The 19,378-nt window shown below is 43.7% G+C and overlaps 1 protein-coding gene across 2 annotated transcripts in view; it reads left to right on the plus strand.

Annotated features, from left to right (window-relative positions):
• MRPL30 (mitochondrial ribosomal protein L30) overlaps positions 1–18,521 on the plus strand; it is a 93,376-nt gene extending 74,855 nt beyond the window's left edge. For both annotated transcript variants that reach the window (XM_085622796.1, XM_085622797.1), the window contains 3 exons: positions 7,079–7,225; positions 14,247–14,320; positions 18,232–18,521. In XM_085622796.1, the coding sequence (XP_085478922.1) occupies positions 7,079–7,225; positions 14,247–14,320; positions 18,232–18,364 (354 nt within the window). In that variant the 3' untranslated portion in view covers positions 18,365–18,521. The remainder of the gene's footprint in view (positions 1–7,078; positions 7,226–14,246; positions 14,321–18,231) is intronic.
• The last annotated feature ends 857 nt before the right edge of the window (positions 18,522–19,378 follow it).

The following is a 19,378-nucleotide window of genomic DNA, read 5'->3' on the forward strand; positions in this document are numbered from 1 at the left end:
TTGGACGGGTCAACGTCGTTAGCGCTATTCTGCGTCTGTCCGATCCCCACAGGAAGGATGTTATCAAGGACTTGAGGTGCTTAAAGATCGCTCCAGGCACCCACACTGGGAGTGTCCTGAAGAAATATAATAATCGGGGCAAGGCGATCATCTTCAGTAGGGATATGCGGCCCGTTACCGACAGTGGCAGGGTGGCCCAGAAAGACATGCACCCTTGCAGGGCACGGATGCAACGCCCTATGTTGCCCTCCAGCAAGGCCGAGGCGTCATGATATACGTGCACCCCCAGGTAGTCTAGACAGCGAGGCTCCCATCTAATCAATTGGCAGGTGGGGGGCTGCTCCTCCTCTCGCCGCAGGGGGAACAGGCAGGTCTTGTTCCAGTTAACCCTGAGGCCAGACACCCTGCCAAACCGCTCCAGGAGCCCCTCCGCACCCTCCACCGCGCTGTCGGAGTTCTCCAGGAAGAGGAGGAGGTTGTCCGCTTATAGCGATATGAAATGACGGTGTCCTCTAGAATCCAGCCCGCTGTAGTGGTTGCCCAGTCTAGCCATGGCCGCCAGGGGCTCTATCGCCAATGCAAACAGCAGGGGGGACAATGCACAACCCTGCCTGGTGCCGCGACCCACCTCAAACTGCCGTGACACCAGCGTGCCCACTTTCACACGCGCCTTCGCTGAGGAATATAGCACTTTTGACCAGTGTATGTAGTTGTCACCCAGGCCGAATCTCCGCATCACATTGAACAGGTATTCCCATTCCAGACTATCGAACGCCTTTTCAATGTCGACCGACAGCACTAGGGGCGTCCGCGCCTCGGGCGGTGGGTCATTTACAAGCCTGATCAACCGCCGAATGTTGTGGGTGGTGTTGCGGGTGGGTATGAACCAAGATTGATCCTTGTGGATCAACTCTTGCATATGGCGCAACAGTCTGGTCGCCAGTATGGTACTGAGAATCTTATAATCTGTAGTTAGCATTGACAGGGGCCGGTAGGACGCGGGGTCAGTGCGTTCTCTGCGTGGCTTTAGTAGGGGAATCATTATGGCCTCGCGCATGGAGCGCGGGAGCCGTCCTCTGTCCGTGGCCTCATTGTAGACAATTTGGAGCCGGGGAGCCAGTTGCTCCAGGTATCGGCCGTAAAACACTATGGGCAGGCCGTCCAGGCCCGGGGTTTTATTGCGGGCCATCTGCTTTACGGCTCCCTTAATTTCCGCTAGTTCTATTTGGCCACCCAGGGCATCTGCGTGCTCCTGTTCCAGCCGTGGTAGGTGCAGCTCGTCCAGGTACGCCTCTACCTCTTCACCCTGTGCCGGTAGTGCACTCTTGTACAAACGCACATAATAGGACCGAAAGCCGTCCAAAATGGCCGGTTGCGTGGTGCCTATACGGCCCTCCCTGTCCCGTAAAGCCAAGATGGGCTGACTGGGTTCGCTAGCCAGGCCAGCAGTGTCCCAGCCTTATCCCCCTCGGCGTGCGTTTTAGTCAGGTACGTTTTGTAATCGAAGCTGCGAAGACGCTCCACCTCCACCGCAACCGCCTCACGCGCCTCGCAGAGCCTATCCTGCAGCTCGGGTCGGTTGGGACGCGCCACTTCGGCCTCTCTCAGCGCGCGTTCGGCTCTGTCTAAGTCGTCCAGCAGGGTCTTGCGTATCCCCGCATACTTCCCTATGCAATGGCAGGGGTGTGGAATTTAATAAAATATCTACTTGTCCATGGGGCAGGTTACTTCATAAATCTACTTGTCCTGTAACAAAATCCACTTGTCCCTTTTGTGCCATGTAATGCAGTGACAAATTATGGCAGCAATACCCTTATATAAGAACGCCGAAATAGCCTCTCTGAATATGCCAGGGCTCCTTCCATAGCAGGGTATGAATACTAGCAATTCCCTTATGTTGCCACGTTTCCGCAGATCTACATACTGGCGATGAAGTTAAGCAACAGTTTCAGGGTTGGAATGCCCTTTTGAGTCTGTGCAAACCTACTAACTTGCAAGTTTTAAGGGTTTTCACCAACTCTTCTCTAATCTTTTCCCATACTGAGAAAGGTTGGATATTTACTCCTGACAATGGCAGACATAAAACTTCCTGGGTTAGGAAAAAAGTGGTTGGAGGGGAAGTAAACTTGCAAACGCTCGGATTTTCGCATGAGCAAATCTACACATGCATATTTGCTCATGCTAAAATGCATTTCAGAAATGTTTTCTAGAAGTACTATTTCTTGGCCTACTTCTGTAAAGTCTTGTGAATTCAGGAAAGTCGTATATCTGCACTTAATGCAAGGAGATAAGTGCACTTTGGAGACTTTACTTACTAATTGGCCCCCTAATTAGGTCTGACGTTAACCATGACATGTTGCGTTTATTAAAATGTCTCTCTCTCTCAGTTGGCTAGCTTCACTGTGAATGACCGCATTCTGTTCTTTCACAAGGAGCATAATTGACACAGTCGTTTTGTTCAGTGCCAGGAACTACTGTGGCAATGTGTGCTTTTTGAGACCGAAACAATTTTTGCTTTTGCCAATGTTTGTTATAATGATCAGGGCCCAGCAGCACCCACACCAATCAGGTTTTACAAAAAACATGCCAAAACAAGTCACGCATTGATCAAACCAAAAGACTGAACAACAATTTCAGACCAATTGGCTTTACCAATGCTTGTTTATTTTTTCTGTTCCCTATAAGCTTATTAAAACTGGTTACAGTGATTTTCCATTACGAATATTTTTGGGAAATACTAGCATGCATCAACACATTTTACTAAATGATGCTGCAGAAAAACGCTACCTAAAATGTTACAGCAGTTTAGCTAAATGTTTTTGCTTTTTTTGTTAACATTTTATCTTGAAAGCAAAGAATAATCAATCTTGCTTTCAAGCATCTCCATATATTTGCATCTAATCAGAGAGCATTCTCGGAGCAATATGCATAGCCTCATATTCCTAAACAATGAAAGCGTGTGCACCCATTTTTTCTACTTTAACCACTGTCAGTAGTAGTCTGAGCTTACAACATGTACTTAGATCGCTCACCCTAATAATAAAGGTTTTGCATTTATGAACCATAAATACATGTTTGAACATTGTTAAAACATGGAAACAAATAATACCTTAACTGCAGGCAATGCTTTCCCTGATCCTTCATGTGGGACTATAAACTGGCAGTCAAAGGGTTTGTGATGTAGGGGGTTGGGCCTATTGTCCCAAGGACAAAATACACATGGAAACTTGTTGCCCTTGACCCCAAACAATATGTTCCGGGCGTCGGGCTATAGGAATTCCACATCCCTGAATGGCCCCTCACCACTATCTTAAAGGCATCCCATTCCGCCGCCCTAGAGGTCGCGGTGCCGTCATTCTCTACAAAATAGTGCCCAATCCTTTCGCCGAGCGACGCCCGGAACGGTGGGTCATCTAATGTGTCCGGCCTCAGTCGCCACGTCGGGATCTGTGAAACTTCGTTCATCCAGCCTAGCGTTAGTAACAGGGGATTATGGTCGGAAATGGTGCGCGCCAGATATTCCGTCTTGGCCACCGCAGGGAGGACTAATGAAGAGCACAGGAAGGCGTCCAATCGGACATGAAGGTCATGGAGGCCGGAGTAGAACGAGTAGTCCCGCTCCACTGGGTGCTGAGCGCGCCAAGCATCAGTCAGAGCCCATTTGTCCTGCCAATCCGATCTAGTTTGCGCCAGTCGGTGCACCGGGGACGCGGGCAGCGGCGGGTGTGATCTTTCGAGTGTAATATCTGCTGTGGAATTGAAGTCGCCCCCTAAGAGCACTGGGCCTGCCAGGTAGCCAGCCAGCACACCAGAGAGTCCCGCAAAGTAAGTCGCCTGGTCCACATTAGGCGCATAGATGCTTCCTAGAGCTATGCGCTTGCCCCTGAGTTTGCCCTCCACCGCTACGTACCGTCCCTCCGGGTCCGCTATGTGTCTGGTTACCTGAAAAGGAGTGCCCGCCCGTATCCATATTAATACCCCTCTAGCAAAGGCAGAGTACGTGGTGTAGAACAGTTGACCCCTCCATCTACGCTGCAGGGCTATGCCCTCCTTCTTCGTGAGGTGGGTTTCCTGCAGAAACGCTATCTGCACCCCCCTACGGACCAAGTAAGCATGCACCTTGTGCCGTCTTGCCATAGAGTGGAGCCCCCTCACATTCCAAGTCACACATTTTATCGACCCCCGCATTAGCCATTGTCCCACATTGCACGGCATTTAACACAGGCAAACCATCCCCAGGCGCATATGGTGGCACTATTCCCTCCCCCCCTCAACACTACCCCTATCCCCCCCCTGTATTTCGCCTTGAGCCCCCCCAACTACTCCAGGCCCCTCCCCCCCCAGAACAGGACCTAACTTCGCAAAAGCTGTTCCCATCCAAACTGTGCTTGAGCAACCGCGCTCTTACAAACCCGCTAATCCGCAGTCTACACTACGGAGGCCTTATGGGCCCTGTAGGGCGTTGACTAGTCACAAGATCCCAGCCATCGACTCATCCCCCCGCCCCACAATACTCATGAAGCACACTAAAGTCCGATCTTACTGTATCCTGCTCAGGTGACTGTAATGGCGAGCCCCGGCCGCCGTTGCACATCAGGAAACACTTGTTCGACTCTCAGCCCTCGATTCTCTTCCGATGTCTGTGGCGTGACCACCGGGCCTTTCGTGCTGCTAGAGTCCGAGTGTCCCGACTCCGAGTCCGTGCCCCGGTCCTCCGAGCCGGAGGCCCGTTCCGACGGGACCGATGCCACACCCGATAAGTCCATCACCGCCTGCAATGCAGCCTTTCTGCCGTCCTCCGTCTGGGAGTCAGTCGGTCTTCTGGTCCCCCGCCTGCGCCCACGGATCCTCTGTGATCTCCTCGCCGGTCGCTGCTGTTGGTGGCCCTCAGTCCCTCCGGCCCTGGTCCCGGCCGCGTCCGCCCTGTAGGTGTCCCACCAGGTCCATGCCTCCGCCGCCGTGAAGAAGAACAGCGTGTTACCATCTGCTACCACCCTGAGCCTGGCCGGGAAGAGTAGCGAATATTGGAGGCCCACAGAGCGGAGCTCCTTTTTGATGGGCAGGAAAGAGGCGCGCAGCTTTTGGGTCTCGAATGTGTAGTCCGGGAATAGCGTGAACTTGCTATTTTCCACCTGGAAGGGACCTGCAACTCTGGCCCTCTGCAACAACCAGTCTCTGTCCTTGTAGTGCAGGAGTTTAATGATCCTGGGACGAGGCGGTTGGCCTGGTCTAGGGTGTCTGGCAGGTACCCGGTGCGCGCGTTCCAACGTGAAGAAGGGCGATAGGCCCTCCGGGGCCACGACCGTTTGCAGCCAACCGTCCAGGTAGCCCCCCTCTATTTTTTCCGGCAGGCCTACCAGGCGCACGTTATTGCGCCTGCTGCGGTTTTCAGCATCCTCAGCCCTTCTTTCCAATGCGTGTATTCGATCCAGCGCCTCCGTTGGCCGGCCCTCGACAGATTTTTGCGCCGGTATGAGGTCTTTCAGAGTGGACTCCGCAATCTTGACCCTGTCAGTTAGCTTGCCATGATCAGCCCGCAGGAGACCCCGTCTCCCCAGATCCGGGGCAGCCGCCATCTTGGCTGCCAGAGCTCCAGCGCTGCCGCGGCACTCTCCTCCGTAATCGGCGCGATCTCCAAGGCTCAGCCCAGACCGGAGCAGAGCCCAAGGTGTCTACTGGGACCCCCCCGGTTTTTTCACGGGGTGCCCAGGTGGTTACAGGATGTTTTTACCGGAGAATCGGGCGGGGGATCGGGAGCCTCACTAGGCTGCGACCATCTTCGCCGGCTGCTAGCCATGCCCCTCCTCTATCCCATACTTTATACCTGCAAACGATTACAGTATCTACCTAATTGCCCCGCCCTCCCATAAATGTCATAAATGATGTCAATTATGTAACAACCCGCCTTTCACATGTATACGAATTGCGTGTATAAACTTGAGTTGATAATTGCAATATAAAATGCATGTTCACACTCTCAATCTTTAAGACATGTAATTAAACACGATTATAATTCCATAGTCCATCAAGTGCTTGAAATTTGTACGTAAAATCCACTTTTAAAGAATGATGTTTTGAATGTCTCTCATATGGCCATTGATGCTTGTTGAATTGTTTCTTACGATCCATGGGTGCAACTCGTCTAGTGGGCAGTCCGTGAAATATTCCAAGTCAAGAGGGGCGACAGAGTGCACACCGTTATTTTCACTTGTTATTCTGTTTTTTCTTTTCTTATCATTAATTTGCGTGCAAGCCCGTATGCGTGGTCTGCCCTAAGCCACGTGTTATATGATGTAATCCTTTGTAAAATGGAGCCTGGTAGGCCCCAGGGACGGACGCACAGCTCCCTCGTTGCATATTCAAATACCACAAATTCATTAGATTTCACAATTATTTTTATTCTCATTTTTCATCCATAAATTTTCGTTAATCTTGTACTTTTGCCACATGAAAGACGCTTACATCAGAATGTACCACATCCTTACCCCCAAACACACAGGGACATTTATTTTTGCACTAATTTTGAAAAGGCAGCAGCTTCCTTTCAAAGTTGATAAGATCTACTCCTGATTTCTGCCATGATGTTTCTCCTTCTTGAACACTCCAAAAACATTCTGCTACTAACTGGTTTTGTATAAGGCAAGAAGCAGGATAATTGACATGTCACTGATTGCACCCCTGGTGTCTTCTGCCTCACATATTTTTAATGCAGGAGGAGAGACCAGGACACTTCCCATTTGAAAGGTCCCCTTACAGACCCATAAGGAAGGGCCCTGCTTGAGACCTTGATTTAACAATCTGAGACAAATCCCACACCTCTTTCCAGTAGTCCTTGCTGCCCAAGACCAAAGGTGGAGGTCAGTTGGGGTGGGAGAGTGTTGGTTCAAAAAACGGCATGACACTGGCAGCCTTCTAGAAACACATAAGTGGGAACCAGTGAAAATTGCCCAATTTTGTTTATGATCAAGTATTTATAGTCTGTTTTGGAACCATTAGTCTATTCACATCTCATCTGGTGATTATTAAATTATCCGTTGTGTTTTGAAGATGGCCTTTGTAAATTTAATTTTCCCCCCAGGTTTTTGAAGTTCGTCCTGAAGATCACGAGAAATATGGAGGTGACCCACAACAACCACACAAGTTGCATCTCATTACCAGAATTCGAACTGGAATAGCCCGGCCATACTGGGAAAAAAAGATCCTGCATGATCTTGGCTTGGATAAGGTACTCCGCTTAATCATAGTTTACATATTTTTTCAAAAAGAGAAATCCCTTTTAAATCTAATTGGACATGGTGTACTTGTGCTCTATTTATTAATCGTTGCATCCATTTTCTGCTGCTGTTCCTTTGTTATCCCTCTTGTTACACAAGTAACTCTTCTCATGCCTTTAGTGTGATGGTCTTTCTTTTCTAAGCGTGTTGTACTTTGAATAGTCAGCAAAACCTTTTTCCACAGCCTGCTTCTCATTTTTGCCTGTGGGCACCTTAGTGATCTTTACTCTTTCTAGCTGTTTTGACAGAAAACTCCCAAAGTTCATGTACCTGTATAGAACCAACAGTACCCAGAATCTCTGATCTCCCTGAATTCTTTTTCTTGTACTATCTGATCAGTCATTTAGGGTTTACACAAAATTCATGTATTGGATATTTTGTGGTAATCATTGATAATTGTAATTTCCTCCTGCAACGTCAGCACACCAGTTTCTTCCTCACCATTTTCACCACTTTCCAGGCCCAACATAATACTTGCTTGACCCCCCTTCCCCCCCCCCCTTGTCAGTACTTTTCCTATTCTACTTTGCCTCCTTACAAAAACCCATGTTAAATAAAATACTAAATTGCTCGCAACCTGGGTGAACAGCGGGATCTCTGTCAAAGTTTACCATATGTACTTTGTGAAAGAGTACCTCATTCGCACACAGTTTGAGATTGCTTTAAGAGAGTATGTGATCTGATTTTTTTTTTGTATGTGATTTCACAATATCATCAGTAAGATATTACATTTTACTATATTGTTTGTGCCCCACAGAGAAGCAATTACCAATTTGCCTTACATGTTGACACAAAGTATATCTCCTTTTACTCTCATGATCATAAGTTCTATTCCTGTATTGTCTTTATAGTTTTGTCCAAGAGCAAATGCACAAACTAATCTTTGCATACATTTCTGATATTTCATTATCTGACGGGGCATATAGAGGCAATTTGGAAATATAGACTTCAGTCTGGAAACTATTCCGAGACTCAGTCCCAAAACAGGCACTAGCCCATTAATATAAGGTAATTATTCTAAATTAAAAATGAAGAGGTTTTCTTGTTAGTGATCCGTTGGGATGCCTTGAAGGTAACAATAAGATGAGTAGCTATGATAATTGCAGTTGCTAAAAGAAAAGAGTCAGACTGTTAGTAGATAAAGTACAGGACGACTTGAATACTTTAGGAAATTTTAGACAAACGAGCCCTCCCACATTTATCTATAGTGGGAGGCCAATTAAATGTTCTACAAACATGTTAATGTCCTTGTATCCATGTCTATTTATTTATTGTTGGCCAGAATGTAAGAATATTGTGACTACTTCATAGTAGATTTTCAACACTGAAATGACAAGTGTAAACACCATGGCATGTTAAAAGATCCAAGGACATTAACATGATAAACTTTGTTTTTGCCCTGAACGCTGATTATGTGTAATTAATTTTAAATATGAAATCCTATTAGGCCCTTTGCCCAGTTTATGTGAAAGGAAATGTTGACATGTATATACATGTTAACCATGTGAATTTACTTAGTGTATTTTTACCAATAGCAAGCTGTACCACTATTGTAGGGCCGGTTAAAGATTTTGATAAATAACCTTTATAGGGAGCCATTGTTTCACATGTTTTGTCCCCCGTTTTCAGTTACAAACTGGTGAAGCACTGTCAACACTATTGAATTTGGGATGGAATTATTTTTGAAAAATGTAATGAAGTGGGGACCATGTTGTCCTGACAACTGCAAATCTAAAAGGCCAAAATATTAATTTAAAATAATCAAATTGTGGATAGGCCAGTTACTCCGAAGGAGTAGGAAACAAGAGAAGCATTTAGACAGTTCTTCCAGCAGTTTTACTAACCAGATGACAAAGAGAGCGAAAACTATATAGAAAAGTGCAGAATCCCTAAACTTCTTTCATTTTGGCAGGAGGATTTAGCATAGGTGCTGTAAGTAGGGGTGCGGGGGTGATTCAGCAGCCCCAAAAAATAACCATGCTGGAGTTCATAAGGTGAATGAGCAATAAAGATGCATTCACATTTTGTGTTTCTTTTCACATGTATGTTTTACTTTTATTTCTCTGCTCACAAAGAGAGAATTTAGTAAAAGGGATCTAAGTGGCAATCTCGCTGGGATATACGAAGTGAAAAGAAAGGCTGTAGGATGCCAGTTATTTACGAATCCAAAACTACATTTAAATACCTGTAAATTAACCATACACCTATTCCAAAATTTATCAGCATTTGGGAAAGCATAAATGCAGCCCATTTTCTGTCATTCGGAAGTGTGATGGAAACTACATTAAATAGAATCAAAACAAATCGAGACACTTTATTTGGTGATGTGCAAATCATAAATATTTGCTGAAACCTAATTACCACACACTAGTGTTTATGCACAAAACATTTTTAACAGCAAAATTGCGAGTCTATGCAAATTTAGTGCCAATTCAATGGATAATGTGCTGTCTGTAAAGGACAGTGCGCTACCTCACCAGTGCTCTAAAAATGCACCACCGGCTACATACCACTCTACTGCTGAATAGGCATGGTACATTTCCTATACAGCATTTTGTGTGACCCTTACACCTACTAACATTAATGTCAGCCCCGCACTTTGAAAAGTGTTCCAGGACCACAGGGATCAAGATCAACCCATTGAAGTCTTGAGGATTAAAATAGTCCTAAACAGGCAATCGTGGCTAAAACTTCTATTATGGCAGGTGCACTGTATTATTCTATAGATGCTTTTTCTCCTGTGTGGCACAGCCTATGATAGCCCTCTTCAACTCCTGTGATTGGACATCTGAAGTGTTCCCTACAGTCTCGAAAGCGAACATTGCTTTTATCCACCAAACTGGAAGAGATAACGCTGAGCATATAGACCAACAGGTTTCCTAAATACTGATAGCTATATCTTTACCAATCTTTTTGTCAAAGCCTTTAAGTAAAGTTGATAGCGTTTGTTGACTCAGACAAAACTAGATTCATCAAAGATAGACAAGTAAGTGACAATGCAAGACAAGTAGCACACCTGCTTGAAAAATCCGCTGGGAAGAAATCCCTGCCGGCATGTTAAATTAGATGCAGAGAAGATGTTTGACGGGTTAGTTAGAACTACATGGAAAGTGCATTAAATCAGATAGAATTTAACCCTAAAACGAAGTGATGGATGCCTGCCAAGTGCAAAAGGGGATAAGAGGGCAATGCCAAATTTGTCTATTTGTGGACAATATCCTCCTCCTCCCCTCTCAAACCCAAAGGGATCCCTTTTAGCAATAACACTGAGCAAATGTAAGAAGGTCTCTGGATTAAAAATTAACCAAGAGAAATCCAAAATATTGAATCAAACTTTATCCAGAGAAGCAAGGCAGCAAACGGCTGTAACTTGCCCCTTCAGCTGGGCTGCTGGATGCCCCTCTTATGTATGGTGTCTGAATCAGATACATGTTCTAAAAAATAATGTATTACTGCTTTTCTACTCATTCTAGACCTTTCCAGTGCGCATTCCAGAAACTGAACCTTCACTCTTTACAGGGGGAATTGATTTGTTTTACATGGGCAGGCAAGAGAGCTAGAGTGTATGCAAAATCTTAAAAATGATGGGACAACTGAGGTTTTGTATGCCCTGACATAGCTTATTAAAGAACAGTTTATTCAAGGGCGATTATACAATTGACTGCCAGGGAAACAGAAAAGAAATAGGTTTGCATGGAAAAAGTGGTCAAAGGCTGATAACTTTGGGATCTCCCATGGCTAGCGAAAGCCAGGAGATCACAAAATGCTTTTATTTCTTTGCCAGTCAAAACGGTCCTGGAAAATTGTGATAAGTTAATGAAGATGGAGAATACAAGAACCTTTCATTTCCTTATAACCCTAATTATGATAATGCTGACTTTACTCCAGCCGCATTTGTTGAAGTTTTCAAACTATGGAAAGGGAGAGAATGCCGAACAATATCAGACATGTTTAAGCAGAGTAAAATAAAGCTATTGGAGCAATATAAAATGGTTTCAAAATCTTACAGAAGGCTAGATTACACTGTTTACAGTTATTGAATTGGTTTATGCATCCTTTATATAAAACAGCTGCTGTCTGGGAGTTAGAGAAATTTGAGGGAAACAATTTGGGTTCTAGAGGAAGGATCACCAGTATTTATAAACTACTAAAAGATAATACAGCTGGGTCCCCATGGAAATATTTGGAAAGATGGTCACAAATGCTAAATACAGAGATAACCTGACGAACATGGGGAGGCATGTAGTCAAATATACACAAGTGTACAAAAGCCCATCACATAGAGAATGTGCTTACATGTATAAATGGTATTTAACTCAAGAGATTGCGTCAAATCTACTCAACCACATCTGATAAATGCTGCAGATTCCTAAGAAGAAAAGGTTCCATGATCTATATAAATAGGAGTGTGCAGGCATCACTCTTTTCTGGAAGGAGGTTCTCAGCCTTATAAGGGCAGTTTATTTTGATGTGCCTTCTCAGCCCAAAATAGTCCCATTAGTCCACGCTAATGGCAATCTTCTGTGGCACACGCTGATAGTGACTAAAATGCTGATAGACTTGTATTTGAAAAAGAAGGCAGCTCCCACTACAGCACAGTGGTTCTGTAAACTGTGGTTGCAGGTTGGCCATGAGAAACTCAGAAGATGTGGACATTATAAATGAGCTGAGGTGTGGCAATCTGAAGATGTTCCCTGTAGTACCATAGAGGGGCCTTCACCACTCACTGAAGGTGATTCCCAGAAGTCGCAGACTGTGTACCCCCGTGAATGAAGGGTACTCTGGATCTGAAGCCTGTCTAAGTTCTAACAGTGCAATCAAGCACCAAGAAGCCACAAAGTGCTTGAAGCAGCTAGAAAGCTGTCTTTTGTTTCTACAAGCGAGGCCAGAGTGCCAGAAGTGAACCGCATCAATAGAGTGGGCTGCAACAATGACTTAAGTACTCAGTGTGACAACCCGGGCTAGGCACCTAGCTTGTTTGGGTGTTGGGTTTGTGCCTGTGCTCGTAAGATTCAAAGTTGCAAGACTCTCCAAACCGCAAGTATCGCAATTCAGTGATTGCCTCCTGGACTGATGATGGCCCTTCCTACGCTTAAATGTGACACTGTGCTGGCATTACAAATGCCAGGCGCTCACCTGTTGGTTGGGCGGGGAGAGACATGTGCGATCTGGGGTATGCACCAAACACCACGTAGATTTGCATTGCCGTTCAGCATGCTGTAAACCACAGGCACTGCCTACAGTAATCAACAATGAACAATGTAAAGGTTCTAACCTGTGGAAAATTGAGCCATACTAGTGGGACGGTAACAGCTTGTCCTGGCCACTTATCCCCACTCGACCTTTTGCCTTTCATTCCCCACTGAGGTGAACCTCTGAGACATAGCTGTGAGTGTTGAATGGGGAGTATCGGGAGGAGTTGTTCCACAGGAACACCCTAGGCTGTTTTTCCAGTAGCATATGAGGGGTACTTCCATACCCCAACCTTGTTTGTGATCTACTGCAGTATTCTGTACCACAGTACGTTGAGAGTGAATGAAGCAAAAATATTTTTTTGCTAAAGATGAAGCATTACCTGGACATTGATTAATTGACCTTTTAGTTGTCTTGTTGAATTCTGACTCTAATCCCTCACAACCTCCATGAGTAACACTTGGACTGCTTGATTTTGCTAGCCTGATGGTTTAGTGCCATTCGAATGGACTTGGTGCTCAGCCTTCGGTCCAGTATTAAGGTTAAGTCCTGAGGACACCAGTAGTAAATTACTTTGATTATAATGTGGGCCTAGTAACCCCTGGCAGCACATGAACACATGAAAAGAGTCCTGCAGCCTTCCATTTACTTTTGTACAAATTGGAACCTCTTGCCAATGCAGAGATCAGTAGTCACCAGCATCTCTGAATGAAGTTCAGTGTAAAGCGTTTATCCATTGAATTCTTCAGCTTGTCACATAGTTCCTGGCTGCTTTCCCATGCAATGCAGAGTTAAATTAAAAAAAAAAGTAAAAACAAAAAAAGAGCTCTGATCTTAAATCAAACATTGCGTAAATATGGTAAAGTACACAGATCACAAGTCTTTGGAAAATACTGATCATGAAGAAATGTAGCAAACGGTACAGCCCCTGTTCGCTAAAGGTTACAAGTTAAGCCATGCTTGAAATCGGATCATGATTTACAAAGGAAGGATATGCTGGAATTTACTTGAGTATGCACATTGCTTTTTTAATCATGACTCCTAGTGGTTGTTGACAACAGAGGGGTACAAGCAAATAAGGTGAACATTCTTAATTGTATAGCGGTGTGTGATCAGAAAAATGTATCTGGACATCAGACTAAAATCTTAAACTTGAGAGTGACGGGGATTGTGGGAAAGTAGATGAAGCACTCCCAATTTTCCAAGTCTTTTGGGGAGGGGGGGGGGGGGGGAGACGCAATTTAAAATGTGTTCCATTTGAAGGAAAAACATTGAAGTTTCACAAATTCCCTAACCCTGTGCATGCAGATGTTACTAAGGGGTATGTGGTTTTGAGTTTTGTGAAGTTGATGAACTCTACAAGGTTGTTAATTTGTGAAGTTTGTCATCATTGCACAACTTTGCCTGTGGGCTAAATTTTCCTAAAACTAAACTTTTCTTCAGTGAAATCTGCATTTTGTGGAAATGTTTATTTGATGTGCGGGTACTATATCCATAAACGTAGACAAAACAAATGTATGCTTTGGTAGTTGTCAAAAAAAGTTTTTTTTTAGCATCATGGACGTCACTGTGTTTTGTGAATAAAGTCTTACATTTCCATAAAGCGATATCTTGCGTCTAAGCTTGCACAATTTTATGGTATTTTTGTGAATCTGGCCCATAGTTTTTGCTGGCTACTATGATGCTTAGAATTGAAGCGATCAGAGCATGTACATTTTTGTCGCAACTATTCTCACTGTTACCTGTTTGTAAATGTGCTGTAATCTTTGATATTTACAGAGACTTCACCCAAGAGTACATAAGAATACCCCTGCCATAAATGCAAAGCTGAAGGTCATCAAACACTTGATCAGGTATGTTACCTTCACAAAACTAGGCCACAAATGGCATAATTACATGATTCTGGCTATGTGCCTTCCAGCACTGAAACACTTGAAAGACAGGTGGCAGCTCATGACCTTAAACTACAATGATGCTCTACATAGATTTAAAAATGACCATTGATGGACTCTTACCCCCTTCTCTATAATATTGTCATCTTCTGACAAGTCTCACCACATTATCCCTCAGACAGATTTGGACTAAATAAGCACTCTGCCTTCCTCTGATGCTACTAAAGAGGTAGCTTCCTTTGACTTCATTATCAAACTCATACCTTGACAAGAGCCAAACCCCGTGAGAACAAATCAAACCAAGCTGACCGATTACCTTATAATCCACATTTGTAAAGCGCGAATAATCACCCGTAAGGGTCTCTAGGCGCTGAAGGCCGTCGGGAAGATTAAGCAAGCTATTGCCCAGAGTCACATGGTGCTGGGCTAATCTGCCGCCGGTGCCGGGGATCGAACCGTGATCCCCAGATTCCGGAGTCAGTCGCCCTGGCTGCGGCGCCACACCTCTTCTTTACTCTAGTCAACACTCCTCCCCTGCTCATTCCATAGCTAACCTTACAGAATGTCCTCATAAGCTCTTTCCACTGTAAACCCACAAAATCCCCCATCCCCCACTTGGTTCCTTTATCAATTTCCATCAATGTCATACCTAGGCATCCTGTGAAACTCCACAGAACATTTTCTTTGGAAGCAGAAGCAATACTAATCCTCTTTAATTACAATATCCACTTAAAAGGAGCTTTAAGATTCTGAAAATCTTCTATTTCTAACTTGGCTGTCATCTCTCCTCTGTTATTTATCATGTGTTTCATATCTTCACAGAAACCTGGTTTGGCCCCTCCCGTGACCTCCCTAACGCAGTTGGAGATTGTGTATCTTTTATCAAACAACACTGAATATTTTACACCAGCACCCACTCACCTAGTACCTTCCAAGCCCCGACTGTAATTTAAGCAATTGCCTTGCATGACCGAATGCAGTTGATGTATCACCAACATAGCAAAAAAAAACCTGTAACGAACTTACTGACTTTGGATATCTCCAAACGTCCAATGCTTGATCCCTCTAGATAACAACATCTCTTTTTATTCCACCCAGGTAACTACAGCCATCCCAGCTCTTCCACCTTGGTTGCGTAGTTTGATTAAGTAAATCACTTGTGTATCAAACATACTATCACCGTCCAAATCCAAAATGGAATCCATGAAAAAACAGCTTGTGATAAGGATGTAAGCAATAAGGGTAAAGTCTCATGTACTTCAAAAAGAAAGTGGATGAAATCCTATAACACAACTGAACATGTCACTTATGTTCTGAGGCTGACAAGAATCTCCTATATCAGACTGTAATATCCTTTTTCAAATTGTAGAAATCCTCTAACCAAGAGATCTGTCAAACAAGAACAGTGCCATGACATCCTTCGTCACCCTTCCCCTCATAAATTTCAATGATCTTTATTTTTGACTTGTAAAATCTCTAAACAAAGAAATGTAGTTGACTATATTCCTACACTCTCCTGACACCCAAAGCATTACTTACAGTTAAAAATCTTCAAATGCATCATGGGCTTCGTTCAAACTAGTCTCAGGTTCTTGTCTTAAATGTGGCTTAGAAAGCACTAAACCTTTGTCTTATTCCTTAAACTCCATGCCCCCGCCTCCTTCAAAAAGTGGATTCCCTCTCACCACTCTGGCTAGGGGTGTTATATTATCCATTGAACAAGGCATCTTCTCCATCTCTGTATCCATCGTGGTCATGTTGCATCCCTTTTGACAAAAGTTAACCATGGATTGATCACAAAATCTTGGAGAATTAGAAACCCATTTTAAGCCTATCTCTCATGGCAGAGCTTACAGAGAGAAGTGTCTTCCCACTATGGAAACTTTAACTTTGATAACCATCTTCCTGAGCAGCTTCAACCCAATTTTAAGCCAGTTCCCAGGCAGTGCACAACACCAAAACCTCCATGCTCAAAATCCTCTGTCAAGTTGAAGATCTTTGACACAGGGGCCTCTCACCTTCGAGATCGAGAGAGAGAGAGAGATTGATTGTGTCCTCTCCATACTTCGGATTCCCAGAGATAGGAATTCCTTAGGGTTTGACCGTCAATACCTTTGCGCCTGTTTGATAAATATACTCACACACCCCACCCCCGAAGAAAATGTTTTTCAACTTTTGGCTCCCATAGGACATTTTACTGAAGCTTGCAGCCAAAACTGCTCAATGGATTCAAATCAAACATTACTCAGTGTGCTTTCATTGGTTTGGTGTAAATCTGTTCAATAGTTTCCTGGATATCAGTATTTTAAAAAGTTGCCACGTGGACTTGAAAGGTTTTAACACTTTTGTATTTCTCTACCTTTTAAAATTGCTCTTCATTGATTTGAATGTTTTGACAACTTTGATATGCTGGGGAACAGCTCTGTAAAAATGTTATCCTGCCATCTTCCGATTTGCAACTTTCATTCTGTGGAAAAATAAATCCAGAGCAGTGGTTGCGAAGGAGATGACCATGAGGTGTCAAACCCCAGGGAGTGCTGGAGGGGCAACAAAGGTGTGGAAAAACTGTACCGAGAAAAATGTAGAAAATAGCAGTATTTGCTACTCCAACCACACTCTTGCAACCCGCCGTTTTGAGTAGTTGTCGTTATGGCATGTGTTTTATTTATTGCATACCATAGCTGGTGAATTTTAGTTGTTGTATTATGTTTTAGCCACAACAATAACTATTTTGCTTGTTTTCACTGTACAGGTAACATACAAATACATATACACTTATAAGGGCAGCCGAGGGGCTTCACCTTTAATTGAATCCTTTGCAGAGATTTTCTCTGAATACATTAGTTTCCACCAATGCTCTTGTAACTCATTTTCAAAATCGATAGCAACGTTTGTATCAATTCCCTCATCACCGGTCTCTCACATTGGATGATCGATGGCCCAGGTGTAACTCTTCCCAAGGAACTCCAAAGACTTAACCCAGGTGTTGGGCAGAAAACCTCAAAGACCTAGATATCCTTCCTAAGGTAGTAATAACATCAAAATCACTTGACTTCACTCTAGATTGATCCTAAATCTCAATGTGTATATTAGGGAAGTCCCCCAAAGTGCCAGGTGCCATTTTGAATTTCTGAGGAATACCAGGCCAGTCCTTGCCACCAAATAATTCAACTGCTGTCCAAGCATTGGTGACCTAACATATTGGATATGGGAATTCCCTCATTACTGGGTCTACAGAGTCACACTTAGTACCTTTAAGGCAATCATCCACTCTATCACAAGGCTGACCACAAATTGTAGAACATTTGATAGCATCTCGCTTGTTTTAAATCTTTCAGTTAGCTACATCTTTATGTACTCTCTCTAAAAACAGCCTCACATACACTGCCATGTATTTAAATTCATCAACTTATCTGCCACAGGAATTTGGAAGCTTACCTTCATAGAGTGCTCTTAACTCCATGTTTCCAAAATGTCGACGATCAAACACTTTTTTTCATATCACGCCCCAGACATATGGAACACCTTTCCTTTCTTCATAAGCTTTACACCGTTCCCTGAAGATCTTTAAAATCAAACCAGTGAACCACGTAGTGCACCCAAACTCTTCTATGTCCGCATCCCTAACTCTTTTCCAGCATTTCAGATGGATACCACTTGGACTGGGCAACTTCCTCTAGATTTATTTTGCCACTCATGAGAGTATACAAGACCCGATTTCAGTTGCCTACCTTTATATCTGTGTTTGCTTTCTAATACTGTGTACCTTTATATGTGATGTGTTGATGTAAATCTGTCTACCACCTTATAGGGTTATACATTCGTCTGTGAAGAACTGTGAATACATTTTAATACAATACATGTTTTCACAGAGTTCAACCACTAAAATTACCACATGGCCTCCCAACAGAAGAAGAGATATCGGATACGTATGTGAACAGCAAAGGCGAATTGGTGATTCGGCGGTGCTTGCATCCAGTGGAGACTAAAGCAATTGAATCATAGTGTGTGTGTGTGTGTTTTTATGTTGTTGTTGGAAAATAGCTAATGAGAGTTCTGATTCATTTCTTTATTGTAAAACTATTTAATTATATGTACCATTTTCAGAAAATGTGCACATTGTTAATAAATTTACAACAATGTTCTGTCTCTGATCTGACAATGTTGGCTACATTTAAGTTTGTGCAAGGAAAATTGCCTAATTGTAATGCCATGATCCCTAAATATGGTTTGACTAGGTAATTGTAATCTAGTTTTTGCATTTTGTGCTATTCATTGCTAATCGTAAACATTAAAATTGTCCCCTGTGCGCATGACCCTGAAACACTTTTAACAGATTTACAACAATCAAAATAAATGATAAAACAAATATACATGTTAAATGCATACAACTTTACCGTAACCTATGCATGGCTAGATTTAATGATTTTTGAGTGGCTTGCTTTTTAGAAATTGCAGTCGATACAAAATGACAAACCATTGGGTTTTTCCCGTTCAAACTTTTTCTGCACTAGTTGGCAGACATGCCTTTTCTGTTTGTATCATGTCTCTGTTGAGGAAGGAAACAGCTGCAAGCATATATTCTAGGTATCCTCTCTTGTTGCACTAAAGGTCTAGGGGTCCTGTTCCTGACTGGTATTGCCTTAATATGGTAGTGGGTGGAGGAGAGTAGCTTGAGGCACTGGACCTTTCCAGCCTCGTTTAACACAAAGTACGGCGAGGGATTGAGCATGTACTCCTCCTTAAGATAATGCGTAAATTAAATGAGTGCTTTGACACTCCCTTTATTATTCCGAGATATAGTCTTGTTGGAGAAAACGTATGGCTTGGTTTGTCTTGTGAAAGTAATTTATTAATTACGTCCTGGTTGTTCCAGAGAGTTGTAATACTGAAGTTGGAACGGCAGCCGACACGTGTTTCGCCCTAAGTGGTCAGTCGTACCAGTGCTTTCTCAAGGCTGTAACAAAGATGCAATATAGTGGTGAAAGTAAAACCTGAATTAAGGGTCCCAAGAGTAAA

Source organism: Triturus cristatus, chromosome 8, assembly GCF_964204655.1.
Source record: "Triturus cristatus chromosome 8, aTriCri1.1, whole genome shotgun sequence".
Classification (NCBI taxonomy): domain Eukaryota; kingdom Metazoa; phylum Chordata; class Amphibia; order Caudata; family Salamandridae; genus Triturus; species Triturus cristatus.